General features: G+C 49.1%; 1 protein-coding gene across 1 annotated transcript; it reads right to left on the bottom strand.

The window, feature by feature from the left end:
- Positions 1 to 10,588: 10,588 nt before the first annotated feature.
- LOC122914576 (26S proteasome regulatory subunit 10B-like) lies at positions 10,589 to 12,085 on the bottom strand. The gene has a single exon (XM_044261210.1). The coding sequence runs from the start codon at positions 12,073 to 12,075 to the stop codon at positions 10,906 to 10,908; it is 1,170 nt and encodes a 389-aa protein (XP_044117145.1). The 5' UTR covers positions 12,076 to 12,085; the 3' UTR covers positions 10,589 to 10,905.
- Positions 12,086 to 20,043: the final 7,958 nt, after the last annotated feature.

The following is a 20,043-nucleotide window of genomic DNA, read 5'->3' on the forward strand; positions in this document are numbered from 1 at the left end:
TACTTCCATCGGGGGTTGCTCTTTTTTTTTTTTTTCCTGCCTGAAGAACACCTTCTACTGTGTCGCTTGACATGAAAGTTTACTGGTGATAAATACTGCAGTTTTTGCTTTTCTGAAAATTTCTTGGTGTGCCCTCTACTTTTGAAGGATATTCATTACTGGGTATAGAATTGTAGGTTGGCAGTCATTTCTGTCAGTAGTCTAAAAACGGGACTCTGTTGTCTTCCTGCTTTTCTACTTCCTGTCAGCCTTCCTGTCACGCTCTGAAGGAGGCATGTCTTTGCGGGTGCTGCAAGAGTTCCTCTCTGTCTTCAGTTTCACATTCACTGGGCTGCGCCTCGCTGTGCCTCACCCTGACTTACCCTTCTCGAGGCACAAAGTACTTCTAGGATATGTAGCTTGATACCTTTCATCAGTTTGGGGACATTCTCAGCTCTTCTTTCTTCAGATATTTTGGATGCCCCTTTCTCTTTTTATTTCTTAAGATTTTATTTGTTATTTGAGAGAGAATGAATGAGCAAGAGAGAGAACATGAGTGGGGGGCAGAGGGAGAGGGAGAAGCAGACACCCCACTGAGCAGAAAGCCTGACGCAAGCCTCGATCCCAGGACTCTGGGATCATGACCTGAGCTGAAGGCAGATGCTTAACCAACTGAGCCCCCCAGGCACCCCACCCCCTCTCTTTCTGATCTCATTTAAGAATCCAGCTAAATACATGCTCTACCCTTCCCCTCTCCTCACATGTCTCTTACATTCTTCACTAGCCTTTATAGCCTTCTGACTCTCCATTTCAGGCTCAGTCATTTCCTTTGACCAGCCTTCTGGTTCACCACCTTTCTTTATCTGCATTGAGTCTGTTGTCCGTCTCCTCCGTTGAGTCCTTAAGTTTAATCATGCTATTTTTCTTGTATTGGAATTTCCATTAGTTTGTTTGTGTTTCCAAATCTCCCACCTAACCAAATTAGTTAATTTTTATCATTTGACTGGATACTTAATGAAGTATACTAAGTATAGTTATTTTATTTTATTTTTTTTAAAGATTTTATTCATTTATTTGGCAGAGAGAGATCACAAGTAGGCAGAGAGGCAGGCAGAGAGAGAGAGAGAGGAGGAAGCAGGCTCCCCGCTGAGCAGAGAGCCCGACGCGGGACTCGATCCCAGGACCCTGAGATCATGACCTGAGCCGAAGGCAGCGGCTTAACCCACTGAGCCACCCAGGCGCCCTAGTATAGTTATTTTAAAGTCCTTATCTGATAATGGCATTATCTGCATCTCTGTTAGGTTATTTCTCTTTTGTACCATTTTTAACTTAAATCCCATTAATTAAGGTATAAGGTATTATTTCTTTCAGAGCTACAGGCCTGGCATTCATCAGTCTTATATAATACCCAGTACCCATGACATCACATGCCCTCCTTAATGTCCATCACCCACGTACCCCTCCAGCAACCCTCCATTTGCTTCCTATGATTAAGGGTCTCTTATACTTTCTCCCTCTCTGGTTTTGTCTTGTTTTATTTTTTTCCATTCTTCCCCTGTGATCCTCTGGTTTGCATCTTAAATTCCACATATCAGTGAGATCATGTGATAATTGTCTTTCTCTGATTGACTTATTTCACTTAACTTACTATCCTCCAGTTCCATCCATGTCACTACAAATAAAGATTTCACGTTTTTTGCGAGGCTGGCTAAGTAATATTCCATTGTGTATATGAACCACATCTCTAGCCATTCATCTGTGGATGGACATCTGGGCTCTTTCCATGGCTCGGTTGCTGTGGACATTGCTGCCATAAACATTGGCATAACATAACATAACATAAACAGGAAGAATGATCTGAAGTGCAGGGCCCCTTCAGATCATTCCATTTGTATCTTTGGGGTAAATACCCAGTCGTGCAATTGCTGGGTCCTCAGGTAGCCTTATTTTTAACTTTTTGCAGAACCTCCATATGTTTTCCAGAGTGGTTGCACCAGCTTGCATAAGAGAGTTCCCCTTTCTTTGCATCCTCACCAACATTTGTTGTTTCCTGACTTGTTAATTTTAGCCGTTCTGACTGGTGTGAGGTGGTATCTCACTGTGGTTTGTATTTCCCTGATGCTGAGCAATGGTGAGCATTTTTTCATGGGTCTGTTGGCCATTTGGGTGGCTTCCTTGGAGAAAGGTCTGTTCTTTTTTTTTTTTTTTAAAGATTTTATTTATTTATTTGACAGAGAAAGATCACAAGTAGGCAGAGAAGCAGGCAGAGAGAGAGGAAGGGAAGCAGGCTCCCCGCTGAGCAGAGAGCCCGATGCGGGGCTCGATCCCAGGACCCTGGGATCATGACCTGAGCCGAAGGCAGAGGCTTTAACCCACTGAGCCACCCAGGCGCCCCGAGAAAGGTCTGTTCTTGACTACTGCCCATTTGTTGGTTGGATTATTTGGTCTTCTGTGTAGAGTTCAATAAGTTCTTTATAGATGTTTGACAATAGCCCTTTATCTGATAAGGCATTTGCAAATACCTTCTCAGAAAGGCACCATTCTGCTGGTTACCTTTTGGTTTTGTCAACTGTTTCCTTTGCTGCAAAAAAGCTTTTTATCTTGATGAAGTCCCAATAGTTTATTTTTGGCATTGTTTCCCTTGTCTTTAGAGACATGTCTAGCAAGAAGTTGCTGTGGCCGAGGTCAAAGAGGTTGCTGCCCATGTTCTCCTCTAGGATTTTAATGGGTTCCTGTCTCACATTTATGGGTTTATTTTTGTGTGTGGTGTAAGAAAATGGTCGTGTTTCATTCTTCTGCATGTGGCTGTCCAATTTCCCAACACCATTTGTTGAAGAGACTATCTTTTTTGCATTGGACATTCTTTCCTGCTTTGTCAAAGATTAGTTGACCATAGAGTTGAAGGTGCATTTTGGGGCTCTCTATTCTGTTCCAGGGATCTATGTGTCTGTTTTTGTGCCAGGACCGTACTGTCTTCGTGATTACAGCTTGGTAACAGAGTTTGAAGTCCAGAATTGTGATGCCGCCAGCATCACTGTTTCCTTCCTCAACATTCCTTTGGCTATTTGGGGTCTTTTCTGGTTCCATACAGATTTTAGGATTGTTTGTTCCAGCTCTGGGGAAAAGTCGATGGTATTTTGATAGGGATTGCATTGACTGTGTAGGGGTGGTATTTTGATAGGGACTGCTCTAGGTAGCATAGGCATTTTGACAATGTTTGTTCCTCCAATCCACGAGCTTAGAATGTATTTCCATTTCTTTGTGTCTTCCTCCATTTCTGTCATGAGCATGCTGTAACTTTCTGAGGACAGATCCTTGGCCTCTTTGGTTGGGTTTATTCCTTGGTATCTGATGGTTTGGGCGCTATTGTAAATGCGATCGACTCCTTAAGTTCTCTTTCTTCTGGCTCATTATTGGCGTATAGACACGCAACTGATTTCTGGGCATTGATTTTATATCCTGCCACTTTGCTGAATTCCTGTATGAGTCCTAACAATTTTGGGGTGGAGTCTTTTGGGTTTTCCACCTAGAGTACCATGTCCTCGGCAAAAACTGAGAGTTTGACTTCTTCTTTGCCGATTCGGATGCCTTTCATTTCTTTTGGTTGTCTGCTCGCCGAGGCTAGGACTCGTAGTACTATGCTGAACAGCAGTGGTGATAATGGACAGCCCTGCCGTGATCCTGGGCTTAGGGGGAAGGCTCTCAGCTTTTCCCCACCGAGAATGGTACTTGCTGGGGGCTCTTCATACATGGCTTTGATGATACTGACGTGTGTCTCTGCTGGGTCATCTCTATCACCTGTTCTTTGTCCTCTCACCTTAAGTTTACTGGTGCGCCAAAGTACTTTTGATTGAGTATTGCATATTTTCTGTTAATCACAGAGAATCAGATGATTGGATGATGAACTGGGTACTGCCTTCTGCTGGGGCAGACCGCTAGACTAGGAGTTCCAGTATCACCAGGTGACTCAACCCTGACAGTGAGTTTGGGTCACTTGAGGCCAAGCTTCCATCATACCAGGGCCAGTTCCCTTTCTGCTTGTTGGATCTGCTCTGTCTCTTCCAGGATGCAGCCAACACCTGGAGAACTGACTGGGGCCCATCTTCCTCAGCACAGTTTCTGAAGTTGGTTCTCTTCTCACGTCCATGGGACTCTGTAGAAAGTTCTGGTCAGACTCCTGGCTGTCGTCTTCTGAATTAGCAGATTATCTCTTGGGCTGAACTTTCTTCTGGGTCTCACCAGCATAGTTCATCACTGTCTTGGTAGCAGTTTAATCGGTGTGTGTATTTTGTCTTAATCCTGTGCTCTCTCTAACTCGCAGCAGGCCATTGATCTGAGCCTCTGTTCACCATCTCAGGACATGGGGCCACCTTCCTCTTTTCAAGATTAGAAAATGCAACCCATACTTGGGATTATACTGAAAGTCCTTGGGAGGCCCAGAAATACACATTTCTGAGAAGCAGATGCAACTCACCTTGCCTGTGCCTTTGGGAGTTATTGATTTGATGCGTGACTCAGAGTATCCACCAGGTACCTGGTTGACATGGGCCCTTACCCCACCCTCTTGGGAAGGAGACAGAAAGGGGAATACATTTGTTGTTCGGGACAAAGGGTTTACTGGCAGCATCATGACACCGATGCATAAGATACATCACACTGATCTACGGTTCCAGCCAAACTCAGATCTGCTCTGAGCTGCCCCTGCCTGAGTGTTCAAGGTACAGGTAAACCACTCCAACCACAGGTGCAGCATTGCTGTGATGAAGGTCAGGGAGGGGACCTCATCCCACTTAGGATGGGAAAGAGGAAGGGATGGAGGCAGAGCCAAATGTGGCACCCTGTTTGGGGCCTGGTCGGGTCGGATCCCGTGGCACCTTCCACAGGCTTCCCCGTGTTGCCTTCATCGCCTTCTGAGACATAGCTCGTCCTCTTGGACCCCACCATCCCCTCCAATCTCCCTGTTTCCTTGGACCCCTCCCATCGACGGGGAGCACCCTACCCCCCACCAACAGCTGCTTGTTCTCCAGGAGCTCCCCTTCCCTCTAAGAGTCCCTTGACATGTCCCTGAAGGTACCTCCCTGAACCTCCATCAGCCCTCTGGGAGCACCCTGTTCCTCTGGAACCCCACCTCATCTCCCAGGAACCCCCCCACCCCCCACCGGAGTCCTTCCATTCCATGGGAGGCCCCCCCCAATGTCCCCCAGGGTCCAGCAAGGGTAGAAATGGGTCAGTCAGGCCTGCACGTTTGCAGACCCTCTCTCGAGCTTCAGTGCACAACTTGGGTTCTGTCCAAGAGCAGGGGCAACCCCTGGAAGTAAAGGTCATGGCGGTCTGGCCCAGGGTGTCCAGGGGTATTTTGGAGGTACAGATGAGTGACGGTGTCGAGGGATTGGCTTTCAGGATGAGAGGACGGGACACTCCAGGGTGTCCGCCGGAGTAGCTAAGGACATGGCCTCCCAAACAGGAGGGCCAAGCAGAGCCAGCTGGAGCTGGGATGGACTTACTGTAGGGGTTCCGGGATGCTCACGAGATGCCCAGTGATTTAGCTACTGGCGAAGTGGAGACAGATCGCAAGCTGGTGCTTATTTACGCCTGTGGGGAGTGGACCCAGAGCTGAGCCCTGGGCACAGCTGGCATTCGCTGTCGGCCAGAGAAGGGAAAGCCCATCACTGGGTCAGGGCCAGTGGCTGGGGGCCCAGGGAGACCAGCAGAGAAGGTCAAGTTGGCATGAAGCCAGAGGGGCTCGACAGGCCCCTCCAGGGCGCCAGGACAGACCCTAGCAATGGGGTCCGCTGTCACCGTTCCTGACAGGGCGGCCTTCCGTCTCCCGGGTGGAGGAGCGCTACAGAGGGCGAGGGGAGGGGAAGGTGTGTGGCGGCAGGACACGGTCGTCATACACAGAAAAGAGAGGATTTGGAATGAGGTCACCTTCATTTGGGGACAAAAGGGACTTATTGGGGGAACCAGCTCATCTTCCTCTGGGGATGGAGAGCGGCCGTGGGAGGGATGACCTCCGTGGGGCTGACCAGTGGAGACTACACTTCTCGGGGAGCTTGGAAGAGGCCAACGGGCAACTGAGCCTCAGGGTACTGACGTGACCCAGCCCAGGTGACCCCGTTTGGGGCCCGTGACTTTCCCTAAACAGGACACGGGCAGGGAGACGTCACTCACGGACTCTCGCCCCGATTCCTGAGCCTCAGCGTGGCGTCACCTAGAATCGAGGCTGTTAGGGGTGACTGTCTCCCGTCACACCGTATCTGCCGACCCCTTTCTACTTGCCCTTTGGGAGCCAAAAGGAGACTTGGAGCCACGGGCCGATCCACAGCCAAGGGCTCCGAACCTCGTTCTCGTGATGACACAACTGGACAGCAGGATTTGGAGTCCCTGGGGGGCTCTGTCAGTGAAACGTCTGCCTTCAGCTCAGGTCACGGTCCTGGAGTCCCAGGATGGAACCCTACTGCTCAGTGGGGAGTCTACTTCTCCCTCTGACCCTTCCCCTCCTTTGCTCTCTCTCTCTGCCAAAGAAAGAAAGAAAATCTTTTGTGGTTTCCAGCCGGTCAGCATTCATGTCTGCTGCCGCTCCCTCTGCAGGGTCCGTGAGTGTGTGCAGAAGCCCCGAGGGCCCCCAGAGCCCCTGGCGCCTCTCCAGCCCGCGGTGTGATGGTCACACGCGTGTGCAGACGCTCTGGCTCAGCCGGGAGACGGCCTTTCCTAGCGCTGCTGCGCTGCTCCCGAAGGCCGGAACTCACTGTACTGTGCTGCTTTCCCCAGACGGCTTCACCTCCTTCCCGGAAATCTCTGACCCCTTGCATAGGCTCTCAGGGCCCACCTTCATTCCCCGTCAGCGGCTCGATCCCCAGTCTCGGGTGCCAGGGAGGACACGCCGGGGACGTCAAGGACTGTCCTTGACTGCTGTCTGCACCTGAGCCCGTCCGATTTCTGTTCCCATAGGGTTGGTTTTACAATCAGAAAACAATCAGAACCAGAGCTGCCTGCGGCCTGAAATGGGCCTGCTTCCCTCTGAGGCCTCTCGTTTCCTTCTTGGGGGAGTGAGGCGCTGCCCACTGGTGTGGATTCTTTTTCTCTGTGTCCTCCTGCCTCCGTCTTGCTTAGATTCAGGAGGATCAGGGGTTCGATAGCTCTGTGCACTCCTCTGCGCCCCCCAGGGAAGTGTCGCGGTCTGTCCTGTGCTGCCCTCCCCATCCCTGGGAGGTCCTGACTTTACAACTGGATGTTTGCGTCCCCTATTCTGCCCGGTCCCTCACGACGTCCCCCCTGGGCACCAGGATGTATGTTCTCTGTGTTCAAGAGTCCGTTTGGTTTTCCCTCGGTTGGTTTGTTTTGGTTTTTTTGTAGCTCCCCCAGGCGGCTGAACTCCCCCAGTGTTTGTCCTTCTCTATGTGACGCCTCTCCCTGGGCTTTATGCCCCCAGGGTCCATCCGTGTGGTCACAGTGACAGGACTTCGTTCCTTTTCCTGAGTAGTCTCCGGCAGAGGCCTAGCCCGGTTCTCTTTATCCGCGCGTTGGGGACGGGCCCTCGGGCGACGCAGCAAGTGCAGGGCCGCTCAGATCCTCGCTTCCACACCCAGCAGCGGACTGGCCAGGCCGGGCCACAGGGTAGATCCGTTGTTTATTTTCGGAGGAGCGACCGTGGGTTTAGCACAGCGGTAGATCCGGCGCGCGTTCCCGCACACAGGGCACAGGGGCCCCTTCCCCGCGTCCTCCCGGGGTGGCAGCTCCTGCCGGCCCCGGGGAAGGGCAGCGGCGGGGGTGCCGGGCCCGCTGCGGGAACGGTGCGGGGGCGGCTGGAGGGCGCGCGGTGTCAGTTCTGGGAGAACCCCGTGCGCTCCGTGCGCCCCCGGGCTCTGGGAGGCTGGGGCTGGAGGGGCTCCCCGTGCGCGGCTCCCCGTGCGCTCCCCTCCGCGCGGTCGGTCCTCCGGCTCTTCCTCATCATCTGCCCAGAACGTCTTCTCCGCGGCGCGCGCGGACACGCCCCTGGGGCCTTCATGCGCTCTGCGGGCGCCGGGGGCAGGGGGCTGCGGCGACAGGGGGCCGCCAGCACTGACGGTTCTGGGGAGTCAAAGGTCATGTGTAGACTTTCCTCCGTGCCTTGCGGAGGGTTGTGCGTGCGCCTGTGCTGCCCGTGCACGTACTCGGATTGAACCGTGTCCCTGTGTGACCCTCGGGGTCCACCTTAAGCCGGTGCCTCCAGCTCCCAGCCGTCATCTCCTGGACCGTTCTCCCTCCGACTCCCTGTCGCCCCTACGCCACAGGGACACCCCAAGTCCCCAGCCTCCGCCGGCCACTAACTCGGTCCCTCACCCCAGAGGGTGCGTGCGGCAGCGGCGCAGCTGGTCAGACCCCCGCGGGAAGCGCCTGCGTCTCCGAGAGCCTAGGGCTCGTGTGTTCATGCTTTGCCTGGAGCCTTGCAGACTCCAGCCCCGTCGCTGGGGTGGCCTCACGCAGGTGTGATGCCGCGAGCCTTGCACCGTTGGCCATGCTCCCTGGGGTCCCCGAGGTCCCGGCTTCCTTCCTTTTCTCTAATTTGCATCCACTGAAGCTCTTTAGGTTTTGACAGAGGCGCAGTGTCCCATGTCCACAAGGACAGTATGATACCAAAGCGTCTCACTGCCCTGAACATCCCTGGCGCCTGCTCAGCCCATCCCCCCGGCCCCCCTGCTGGGTCTGCTCTTCTGAGATCCCCCACCCCACCCCCTGCGCTTCAGAGCTCATCCCTTTTACCCTTGAGTAGCCTTCTGCTGTCCACATGGGTCACCGCTTGTTTCCCGCATGGACTGAAAATAGCCTTCGGTGGTCCAGGTCTCGGCAGTTGGGAATAAGCTGTTCTCCATGTCCAATGTGGGTTTTGGTGGACATAAGTCTTCTGCTGCAGCTGGCAAGTGGTTCAGAGTTTGGCAACGGGGTCCCTCAGGAAGAGGATGTGTCATTCTGGAAGAATCCACCCAACCGAACCCAGAGTGGCTGCAGGAGGTCGTGCCCCCAGTGCCAGTGAGAGTCCCTGTCACTCCACGATCCCACCAGCGGCCAGCCATGCTGATGGACAGCGGTGTGGGGGCAGTGCTGTCCCTCCCCAGGGACCCAGGGAGCCGGGCTCTGCGTTGTGATGGCTTCCGGGGAGGCGGTGGTTTAGATCACTGCCTTGATGCTGATGCGGACAAACATGAAGGTACGTTCTTTGACTATGTTTAAATTTATGTATTTAAAAATGGTGAGAGGGACGCCTGGGTGGCTCAGTGGGTTAAGCCGCTGCCTTCAGCTCAGGTCATGATCCCAGGGTCCTGGAATCGAGTCCCGCATCAGGCTCCTTGCTTGGCGGGGAGCCTGCTTCCTTCGTTGTCTCTGCCTGCCTCTCTGCCTGCTTGTGCGTACTCTCTCTCTCTCTGACAAATAAATGAATAAATAAAATCTTTTAAAAATGGTGAGAAAAGTGTCCACAAGGAAACCCCAAATGTCCCAAGACACTACCGCTCAGGGACAACACTTGACAAACTGGCGGAAACCGGGGTGATCTACAGACCATTCCAGGAGCAGGGGGAGAAGCTGTAGGAAATGCGACTACACCAGCAGGAACACAAAGAATTCCGCCAGCCACGTCCCACACCCGGGGCATTCTCACTGGGCAGCTGCAGAAACAGAACTAAGGCCACGCACGGTGCTCCTCGCTGCGTCCGCGTAGCCTCTCTTGACACAGTTGCACACAGTCATCATTCCTTTTGTGTCCTGGAGAATAGAAGTTCATTGTCCAATGAGTGAAAATGCAGAGAAGCAAGCCAACAGCAACAGCCCGCTGTCTTACAACGTCAAGGGAGCCCTGTCCATACCCTTCCTCCTAGACCAGCTGTGGTCCCCTAGAACTAACACGTAAGCCCCATGAGGGTTGTGCCCCTGTCAGACAGTGCAGTGTAGACATTTGCCTGGGGTGTGTGCGTGTGCACATGCGCCCACAAGGGTCAGCGTGGGAACTCGGCCGTATTCTCCTGAGTGAGGGAAGATAGACATTGCAGGCGGGTACAGAGGTCGTAATCCGGAGATGAGACGGTGCAGTCCCCTGCCGCAGTCATGGAAGCCACAGTGGAGGCTATGCGTGCTCAGGCGCTGGGGCCCCGACCTGAAGTCTGCATCCGCCAAGCCCAGCGCCCGGCCTGCAGGACTCAGCAGCTCCCCTCCGGCCGCGGGCCAGGAGGCTCCGGGTCAGAGCTGGTGCACTCGCCAGTGTGCCCGGCCCCCAGCAGACCCCAGGCTGCAGTTCCAGGAGTCGGGGGACACATGGACACACCCCCAAGTTCATCTGATCCTGGAAACACAGTAACACTATATTCCCCACAGCCTTTCGGTCCACGCGTGTGGTGGGATGCGGGGCTTTTCTGAAATGGCTGAGCTGTTGCCTGGGCCTGAGGGATGACTGGAGCCCAGGGTTCTGGTGTCAGAGGCTGAAGCGCTAGGGAAATGGAAAGACAATGTCTGCTGGGACCGGACACTCCTGTAACCAAAACACATCTTTTTTTTTTTTTTTTTTTTTTTTAGGAGAACTGAATCAAACATTTTATTCAACTTTTCAGGATGAGGAAAACAAATGATATAAAATAAGTCATAAGAAATGCTCTCGTACTATTTCAAACTACTTTCAATGTTTTACAAAATGCTCACACAGCAAATACGAAAAGCTTTAACATAGTCTTATAACTTTTGCTGCAATAAATGCAACATTAACAAACATACAAATTTCTTCTGTACCAATCTTAAAAGTAGAATTACTGAATTACTAATTTTTACAATGTTATTCATACTTACTTTTATTCATATGTTTTTAATTAGACCATTGCCAATACATACATTATTTTCCTTAACTTTAGTTTTACATTAAGCCAGTATCTGTCATGCAGTCATCAAAAACCTTCCAGTAAATCACACAGGTTTGTAGTCCAATTTAGACTCTAGCTTCTTAGAATCAGCCACTTTTCTGACTGCTTTCATGAAGTCTTCCTGTACTACAAAATCATGATCAGCACGAATTGCAAACATACCTGCTTCAGTACAAACATTTCTCAGGTCTGCTCCATTAAAGCCATCTGAAAGCTTCACAATTGCTTCATAATCTATTTCACCATGCTTTGTAATGGGACCTGCATGGATTTTCAATATGTCTAATCTTGCTTGTTCATTTGGTAAGTCAATATGTATTTTTCTGTCTAATCTTCCAGGACGAAGCAAGGCAGGATCCAGTGTATCTGGTCTGTTTGTAGCCATGATCATTTTAACTCTATGTAGAGTATCAAATCCATCCATTTGATTCAGTAACTCCATCAAAGTTCTCTGAATCTCTCTATCAGCTGAAGTACCCTCAGAAAACCGACGACCACCAATGGCATCTATTTCATCCATAAAAATAATGCATGGTTGATGATCCCTGGCATAATTAAACATTTCTCTGGTCAAACGAGCACTTTCACCAATGTACTTGTCTACAATAGAACTAGATACAACCTTTAAGAAATTGCAGTCCAGCTGGCTAGCAACAGCTCGTGCCAAGAGTGTTTTTCCTGTGCCTGGTGGTCCATATAACAAACAGCCTTTTGGAGGTATTATTCCTACACGCTGCAATAATTCTGGGTTTGTAAGAGGCAATTCTATCACCTCTCTTAATTCCCGAATCTGTTCTGATAGTCCTCCAATTTCAGAATAAGAAACATTCCCAGGGTCCTCATGAGACATGTTGTAGACCAATGGATCCACCTCTCTTGGCAAATATCTCACGATTGTTAGTGTAGTCATATCCAAAGCAACTCTTGTTCCTGGCTTCAGCTTACTTTTGTCAAGCTGTCGACGACAACCCACAACATATCTTGGTCCATTTGTAGCTTTAACAATGAATTTTTCCTCAGTTAGTTGCTTAAGTACTTCACCCACAATCTGCCCAACACTTTGTAAGGCCTTCAGATCATTTTCAGATTTTTCATACTGCTTGGTAAGTTCTTTTAATTGTTCCCTTAACTCCTTGAGACGGCCGTCGATCTCCTTGTGCTCCAGTAGCTTCTTGCGGTAGTCCTGAAGCGCCTTATCTCTAGGGTCCGCCATGATGAGAAGCCGTCGCCAAAACACATCTTTTAAGATAATGAGAATAATACACTTTCTAGAATAAACTTTCAGGAAACACACACATAGAAGGAGAGTAAGTCACCGGCAGTGCTGTGGCTCAGCGGAACAGTCCTAAGATTCTGGTGTTTCGGTATACATACGGAATGCGGACATATACACGTGTCTTATTATTGAGTCTTTTGTACATAGACACAATGGTTTCCAAATCACAAGCACCCAGGACTGACCCCTCCCTTGGAAAACCTGATGGGAGGCCTTGGAACACCTAATCCAATCCCACCCTGCAGTCTTACCGTGAAGGCAACCGCCAGCCAGACTTCAGTGTCCATTAACCTCACACGGGTCTTCAGTAACTAGGTTTGCATCCCGATGAAAGCAGAATCCTGTTCTGCAGGTTGTGAACCATGGAGAGACGGTATGTCCCTCCACGAGTCGCTTTTTCTCAGCACATTGAGAAACGGCTAGCAAGACAGAAAGAAAAAAAGACAGGAGACATCATGTGGCAATATTAGGAAAGAAAGGAAATCATTCCAGTGCGTGAACACATGGAAGGAGGAAGAAGGAACCACAAACTCAACACACATAAGTTGGACCACACCAATGACACGGAACAATTCTTCAAAGCCACACACTTGCGATCACCCTTGAGAGGCAAGAGAAACTAGAACAGTCCTTACCGCGCGCGTGTGTGTGCGTGTGTGTGCGTGTCTCCACATCTTCTACGAACACACTCAATTCTCACAGGCACCGGCCATGTGGCCCACCAAGTGAAATCAATTCTGGCTGTACCTGCTTGAGGAGAGCTCCATGAAGGACCCCGGCCTCTGAGGCAGCCCCCGCTGAGACAGCAATCAGCCGTGTCCCGTGCTGCTGCCGACCCGCGGAGAATCGGGGGTCCCCACAACCCCCCCCTCGGGTCCATTCATTTGCGCGAGCGGCTCACAGAACGGGGAAGACCAGCTGACGGAGTGGACGGCGGGCTTCGTCCGCAGGATGCTCGAGGAGCGGAGTGAACTGCCAGACCCAGAGATGCAGAGGGGGAGGTCGGCAAGGGTCCCTGGTCCCTTGTGCCTCCGGAGCTTGGGGCCCAGGGGCCCGGCATGTGGTTCACCGACCGGGAAGCCCTCTGAGCACCCCTCCTCTTGAGTTCTCTGGAGACCCCGACCCTCTGATCACAGTTGGTCTGCCCGGCAGCCAGCCCCCACCCTTCGGGCCTTCCCAAAGTCCCCTCATGGACATGAACCCAGATGTGGTGGAGAGGGGCTGGTTACGCAGAACAGGACACCCACCTCACCTTCATGGCTGTGAGGGGAGCTCAGGAACTGAGGACAGAGACCGGCCGTGGTAACAAAAGACGTGCCCTTTGCTCTTAGAAATTCCAAGGGTTTTGTGAGCTATGAGCCAGGAACCTGGATGAAGACCAAAATCCATATTTACTGTAAAGCACAATTCAGAGCCCTATAACAATTTTTTAAAAATTGAACCTGTAGTTACCCTTACTGAAAAATCTCCAGGGGCAGATGATTTCAAGGGCAAATTCTACTAGACATTTAAAGAAGAAAGTAAGCCAACTATACACAGTCTATTCCAGAAAAATAGAACAGGAGGGACTATATCCCAACTTCTGAGTACAGCATTACCCTGGTACCCTCACCTAAGAAAACAAAAAGAAAGAAAAAGGGAAGATGCAGAGGGAGGGAGGGAGGGAGAGAGAGCAAGAGAAGGAAGGAAAGATGGAGGGAGGGAAGGGCGGAAGGTGGAAAAGGAAGAAGGAAGAAATTAAAGGGCAAACTACAGACAAATATCTCTATGAGCCAAATGAAAATCTTCTTTCAAAATATAGTGAATTCAAGTGCTATAATATAGAAAAAGAATAATGCATCACAACCAAGTGGCATTTATCCTGAAAATGCAAGGTTCGTTCATCAGTTAAAAATGTATCATTATAAAATGCATCATGTTAATGATCTAAAGAAAAAAGATCATGCATCCTATCAGTTGATATAGAAAGCATCTGACAACCCCAACACCAATTCATGATAAAAAAAAAAAAACTTTCAGCAAAATGGGAATAGAGGGGCACTTTGTCAACTAGTAAGGGGCATCTACAGAAATACAGAGCAGGTGACATCATATGTGATGGTGAAGCACTGGAAGTATTCTCTGAAACCAGGAATAAGACAGAGAAGTCTACTCTTATGGGGCTCATTCAACATCTACCAGGAATCCTAGCCAGTCTAATGAAACATTAACAAATGTACCCACATGAAAAACAAAGAAAAAAAACTGTTTGTAGTCACAGATGACATGATTGGGAAATCCCAAAGAATCTATGAGAAGAACCTGTATAACTAATACATAAGTTTGGTGAGGTCTTGGGATGCAAGATTGCAGCAGAAAAACTGTATTTAGAAAAAAGAAATTTTAAAAACAGTATCCACAATAGCTCCAAAATAGATCAAATACTTGGGTATGCATCTTCAAAAAACATGGACTGGATCTCTATGTTGAAAACTACAGCATTTTGAGGGAAGACACGTTAAAAGACTTAAATGAACGGGGAGACCATACCATGTTCGGGGATTGAGAGATTTGACATAGTAAAGACGTCAGTTCTCTTTACAAGATACATGAATTAGCTGAGTCCCAACCAAAATCCAGCAAGACTTCTTATAGATATGAATAAGCTGATTCTCAAACTTACAAAGACAGGAAAGCTAGAACAGCTTAAAGAATTTTGAGAGAGAGGAACACCTGGGGGGCTCAGCTGGTTAAGCAACTGCTTTTGGCTCAGGTCATGATCTCAGGGTCCTGGGATCGAGTCCCGCATTGGGCTCTCTGCTGAGCAGGGAGCCTACTTCCTCCCCTCTCTCTCTCTGCCTGCCTCTCTGCCTACTTATGATCACTCTGTCAAATAAATAAATAAAATCTTTAAAAAAAATCTCCCAACAAACAAGAGTCCAGTACCTGATGGCTTCCCAGGGGAATTCTACCGAACATGTAAAGAAGAATTAATACTTATTCTTCTGAAGCTGTTTCAGAAAATAGAAATGGAAGGGAAACTCCCAAACTCTTTCTCTAAGGCCAGTATTACCTTGATCCCCAAATCAGACAAAGACCTCATTAAAAAGGAGAGTTACAAATATCCCTGATGAACAGGGATGCAAAAATACCCACCAAGAAACTAGCCAATAGGAACCAACAGTACATTAAAAGAATTACTCACCCTGATCATGTGGGATTTATATCCAGGCTGCAAGGTTCAACATCCACAAATCAATCAGTGTAATACACTACATAAATAAAAGGACAAGAACCATTCAATCCTTCTCAAAGATACAGATAAAGCATTTGACTAAGTACATCATCCTTTATTGATTAAAACTCTCCACAAGGTAGGGATAGAGGGTACATACCTCAGTATCATCAAAGCCATATATGAAAAGCCCCCAGCAAATACCATTCTCGATGGGGAAAAGCTGAGAGCCTTCCCCCTAAGCCCAGGATCACGGCAGGGCTGTCCATTATCACCACTGCTGTTCAGCATAATACTACGAGTCCTAGCCTCGGCGAGCAGACAACCAAAAGAAATGAAAGGCATCCGAATCGGCAAAGAAGAAGTCAAACTCTCAGTTTTTGCCGAGGACATGGTACTCTAGGTGGAAAACCCAAAAGACTCCACCCCAAAATTGTTAGGACTCATACAGGAATTCAGCAAAGTGGCAGGATATAAAATCAATGCCCAGAAATCAGTTGCGTGTCTATACGCCAATAATGAGCCAGAAGAAAGAGAACTTAAGGAGTCGATCGCATTTACAATAGCGCCCAAACCATCAGATACCGAGGAATAAACCCAACCAAAGAGGCCAAGGATCTGTCCTCAGAAAGTTACAGCATGCTGATGACAGAAATGGAGGAAGACACAAAGAAATGGAAATACATTCTAAGCTCGTGGATTGGAGGAACAAACATTGTCAAAATGCCTATGCTACCTAGAGCAGTCCCTATCAAAATACCACCCCTACACAGTCAATGCAATCCCTATCAAAATACCATCAACTTTTTCCCCAGAGCTGGAACAAACAATCCTAAAATCTGTATGGAACCAGAAAAGACCCCAAATAGCCAAAGGAATGTTGAGGAAGGAAACAGTGATGCTGGCGGCATCACAATTCTGGACTTCAAACTCTGTTACCAAGCTGTAATCACGAAGACAGTACGGTCCTGGCACAAAAACAGACACATAGATCCCTGGAACAGAATAGAGAGCCCCAAAATGCACCTTCAACTCTATGGTCAACTAATCTTTGACAAAGCAGGAAAGAATGTCCAATGCAAAAAAGATAGTCTCTTCAACAAATGGTGTTGGGAAATTGGACAGCCACATGCAGAAGAATGAAACACGACCATTTTCTTACACCACACACAAAAATAAACCCATAAATGTGAGACAGGAACCCATTAAAATCCTAGAGGAGAACATGGGCAGCAACCTCTTTGACCTCGACCACAGCAACTTCTTGCTAGACATGTCTCTAAAGACAAGGGAAACAATGCCAAAAATAAACTATTGGGACTTCATCAAGATAAAAAGCTTTTTTGCAGCAAAGGAAACAGTTGACAAAACCAAAAGGTAACCAGCAGAATGGTACCTTTCTGAGAAGGTATTTGCAAATGCCTTATCAGATAAAGGGCTATTGTCAAACATCTATAAAGAACTTATTGAACTCTACACAGAAGACCAAATAATCCAACCAACAAATGGGCAGTAGTCAAGAACAGACCTTTCTCCAAGGAAGCCACCCAAATGGCCAACAGACCCATGAAAAAATGCTCACCATTGCTCAGCATCAGGGAAATACAAACCACAGTGAGATACCACCTCACACCAGTCAGAACGGCTAAAATTAACAAGTCAGGAAACAACAAATGTTGGTGAGGATGCAAAGAAAGGGGAACTCTCTTATGCAAGCTGGTGCAACCACTCTGGAAAACATATGGAGGTTCTGCAAAAAGTTAAAAATAAGGCTACCTGAGGACCCAGCAATTGCACGACTGGGTATTTACCCCAAAGATACAAATGGAATGATCTGAAGGGGCCCCGCACCCCAATGTTTATGGCAGCAATGTCCACAACAACCGAGCCATGGAAAGAGCCCAGATGTCCATCCACAGATGAATGGATAAAGAAGATAATATATATATGGTGGAATATTACTTAACCATCCAAAAAAAGAAATCTTTCCATTTATAATGACATGGATGGAATTAGAGGGTATTGTGCTAAGCAAAATAAGTCAATCAGAGCAGGCAATTATATGATTTCACAACAGAGGAGCATAGGGGCACCTGGGTGGCTCAGTTGTTAAGCTTCTGCCTTCAGCTCAGGTTACGATCCCAGGGTCCTGGGATCAAACCCCCCATCGGGCTTTCTGCTCAGTGGGGAGCCTGCTTCTCCCTCTCCCACTCCCCTCTGCTTGTGTTCCCTCTCTCACTCTCTCTCTGTCAAGTAAGTAAATAAAATCTTTAAAAATAAATAAAACACTATCTTAAAAAAAAAACAGTGGAGAATAGGGGAAGGGAAGGAAAAATAAAAGAAGATGAAACCAGAGAGGAAGACAAACCATAAGAGATTCTTAATCATAGGAAACGAACTGAGAGAGTTACTGGAGGGTAAAAGTGTGGGGGAACAGGGAAATTGGGTGATGGGCATTAAGGAGGGCACGTGATGGAATGGGCACTGGGTGTTACATGCAACTGATGAATCACTGACTCCTATCTCTGAAACTAATACTACACTATATGGTAATTAATTGGATTTAAATAAAATTAAATTTAATTTTTTAAAAAAGATCAGTTTAATAAAATCTTAAAAAAATAATAATAAAAAAAGATCAGTTGACCGTATCATAGTGCATTTCCTTCTGGACTCTCTCTTCTGCTCCACTGGCTTTTGCCAGAACCACACTGTTGTGGCTTTGTTTGTTCTTTTTTTCTTTTCTTTTCTTTTTTCTTTTTTTTAGGATTTTATTTATTTATTTGACAGAGAGACACAGCGAGAGAGGGAACACAAACAGGGAGGTGGGAGAGGGAGAAGCAGGCTTCCTGCTGAGCAGGGAGCCTAATGGAGGATTCGATACCAGGACTCTGGGTTTATGACCTGAGCCAAAGGCAGACACCAGCCCAGGTGCCCCATGTGTCCCACAACGTTCCGAATTCACTCATTAGTTCTAACAGTTTTTGATGGCGTCTCTAAGGTTTCCTATTTATAGTACCATGTCTTCAGCAAATAGGAACAGTTTGACCTCCCCCTACCGATGCAGAGGTCTATTCTTTTTCTTATCTGATTGCTGCAGCTGGAACTTTCAGGGCTGAGAAGGGACTTCCCTGTCTCGTTCCTGGTCTTAGGGGAAATGGTTTCTTCACCGTCGTGTATGAGGTCAGCTGTGGATTTTTGTACATGGTCTTCACTGTTTTGATATACATTTCATTAAAACCCACTGTGTTTTTATGCTGTATTTTGTCAAACACTTTTTCTGTAAGTATTGAGATGACCTTACGGTTTTTGTCCTTTGTTAATGTGACGGATCACATTGGTTGATTTGCCAGAGGGGATGTGGGTGGGCAAAATGATGATGAATATTATAAGCTATAAACTTCCAGTTATAAAATAAACAAGTCACGGAAATTTTAAAAGTACAGCATAGGGAAGAGGTTGTTGTAATAACCGGTATGAAGACAGATGATGAGGACACTTCTCCTGAGGAGCGCTGTGGAATGTACAGAATTGCTGAGTCGCTAAGTTGGACTCCTGAAACTACTGTAACATTGTGTGTTGACTCTGCTTCAGTAAATATTCAAGAATAGAGGTTTCGGATAGAAATCACAATGGATCTGTGAAAGGCACGGATACAGCTGCTCCAGAAATAAAGGCACCTCTGCAAAGATGACAAAGATTTCTCACATGTTCTTCAATGTTAATATTTTAAGATTGATTTATTTATGAGAGAGGGAGGGCACACTTACAGGTGTGAGCCGGGGGAGAGGCAGCCGGACTCATCGCGGAGCCCAAGCCCATCACAGGACTTGTTCCCACAACCCCGAGATCGGGACCTGAGCCAAAATCGAGTCGGAACTTCACCTGACTAAGCACCCCAGGAACCCCTCAAATGTTCTCGGGTACAAAATGCACGCTGGCAACCCTTGGGGTGGTAGGACATTGGTGACCCGGTCATCGAAGCAGGGGGGTGCCCTGAGGGCCCGAGCATGGGAGCTAAGGATGGTGGGAGGGCGCCAAGCCCCCCTTCCCACCGTGCCAAGACCCTCCAGGGGAGTAAGACCTTCAGGGTGAAGGGCTCAGTGCAGACAGAACCCTGCTGGCCCGCACGGATGCCACGGGCCCGCTGTCGGCAGAACGGCTGCGCCCCAGGGCTCCAGCGCTGCCTGGCGCGCACTCTGCTCCGTGACCGCCGGCAGCTGGCGACGCTCGCCCTCTCGGTTCCCGGCTCTGCCACACGTTCGCGGACGCGCTCCCCCCATAAGCCCTGTGGAGACAGCAGGCGCGGCTCCCACAGCGACAGGTCACAGGTGAGTGTGAGCTGCTCCCTTCGGGCCGCTGTGGGGCCTGCGGGCTCCAGGGCTGTGGCCAAGAGCCCCCGACCCCCCGAGCACTGACCGTGAGCTGGCACAGGCAGCCTTTCCACAGCCCTGTGGAGGGCGGGCTGCCCCCGCCCGCAAGCCCCTCCCCTCCAGGGAGCAGAGTCCCTCCTGCTCTCCCCTCCGCCCCTCCTCGGGCAATTCCCAAACCCCAGGCTGCCGGCTGGCGAGCCTGTTCAGACTCTTGCTGGCGTGTGTTCATGTGGGGACGTCCCGCTCACGGGCTTTTCCCTGTTGTCCCATGAGCTTGTCACATCTCAGAGTCACATTCGATGCCCCCCAAGCCTGCAG

This window comes from Neovison vison, chromosome 7 (assembly GCF_020171115.1).
Source record: "Neovison vison isolate M4711 chromosome 7, ASM_NN_V1, whole genome shotgun sequence".
Lineage (NCBI taxonomy): Eukaryota > Metazoa > Chordata > Mammalia > Carnivora > Mustelidae > Neogale > Neogale vison.

What these genes read in the sequence shown, in the direction of transcription:
- LOC122914576 (XM_044261210.1), bottom strand. Translation starts at nt 12,075, where the DNA reads ATGGCGGACCCTAGAGATAAGGCGCTTCAGGACTACCGCAAGAAGCTA.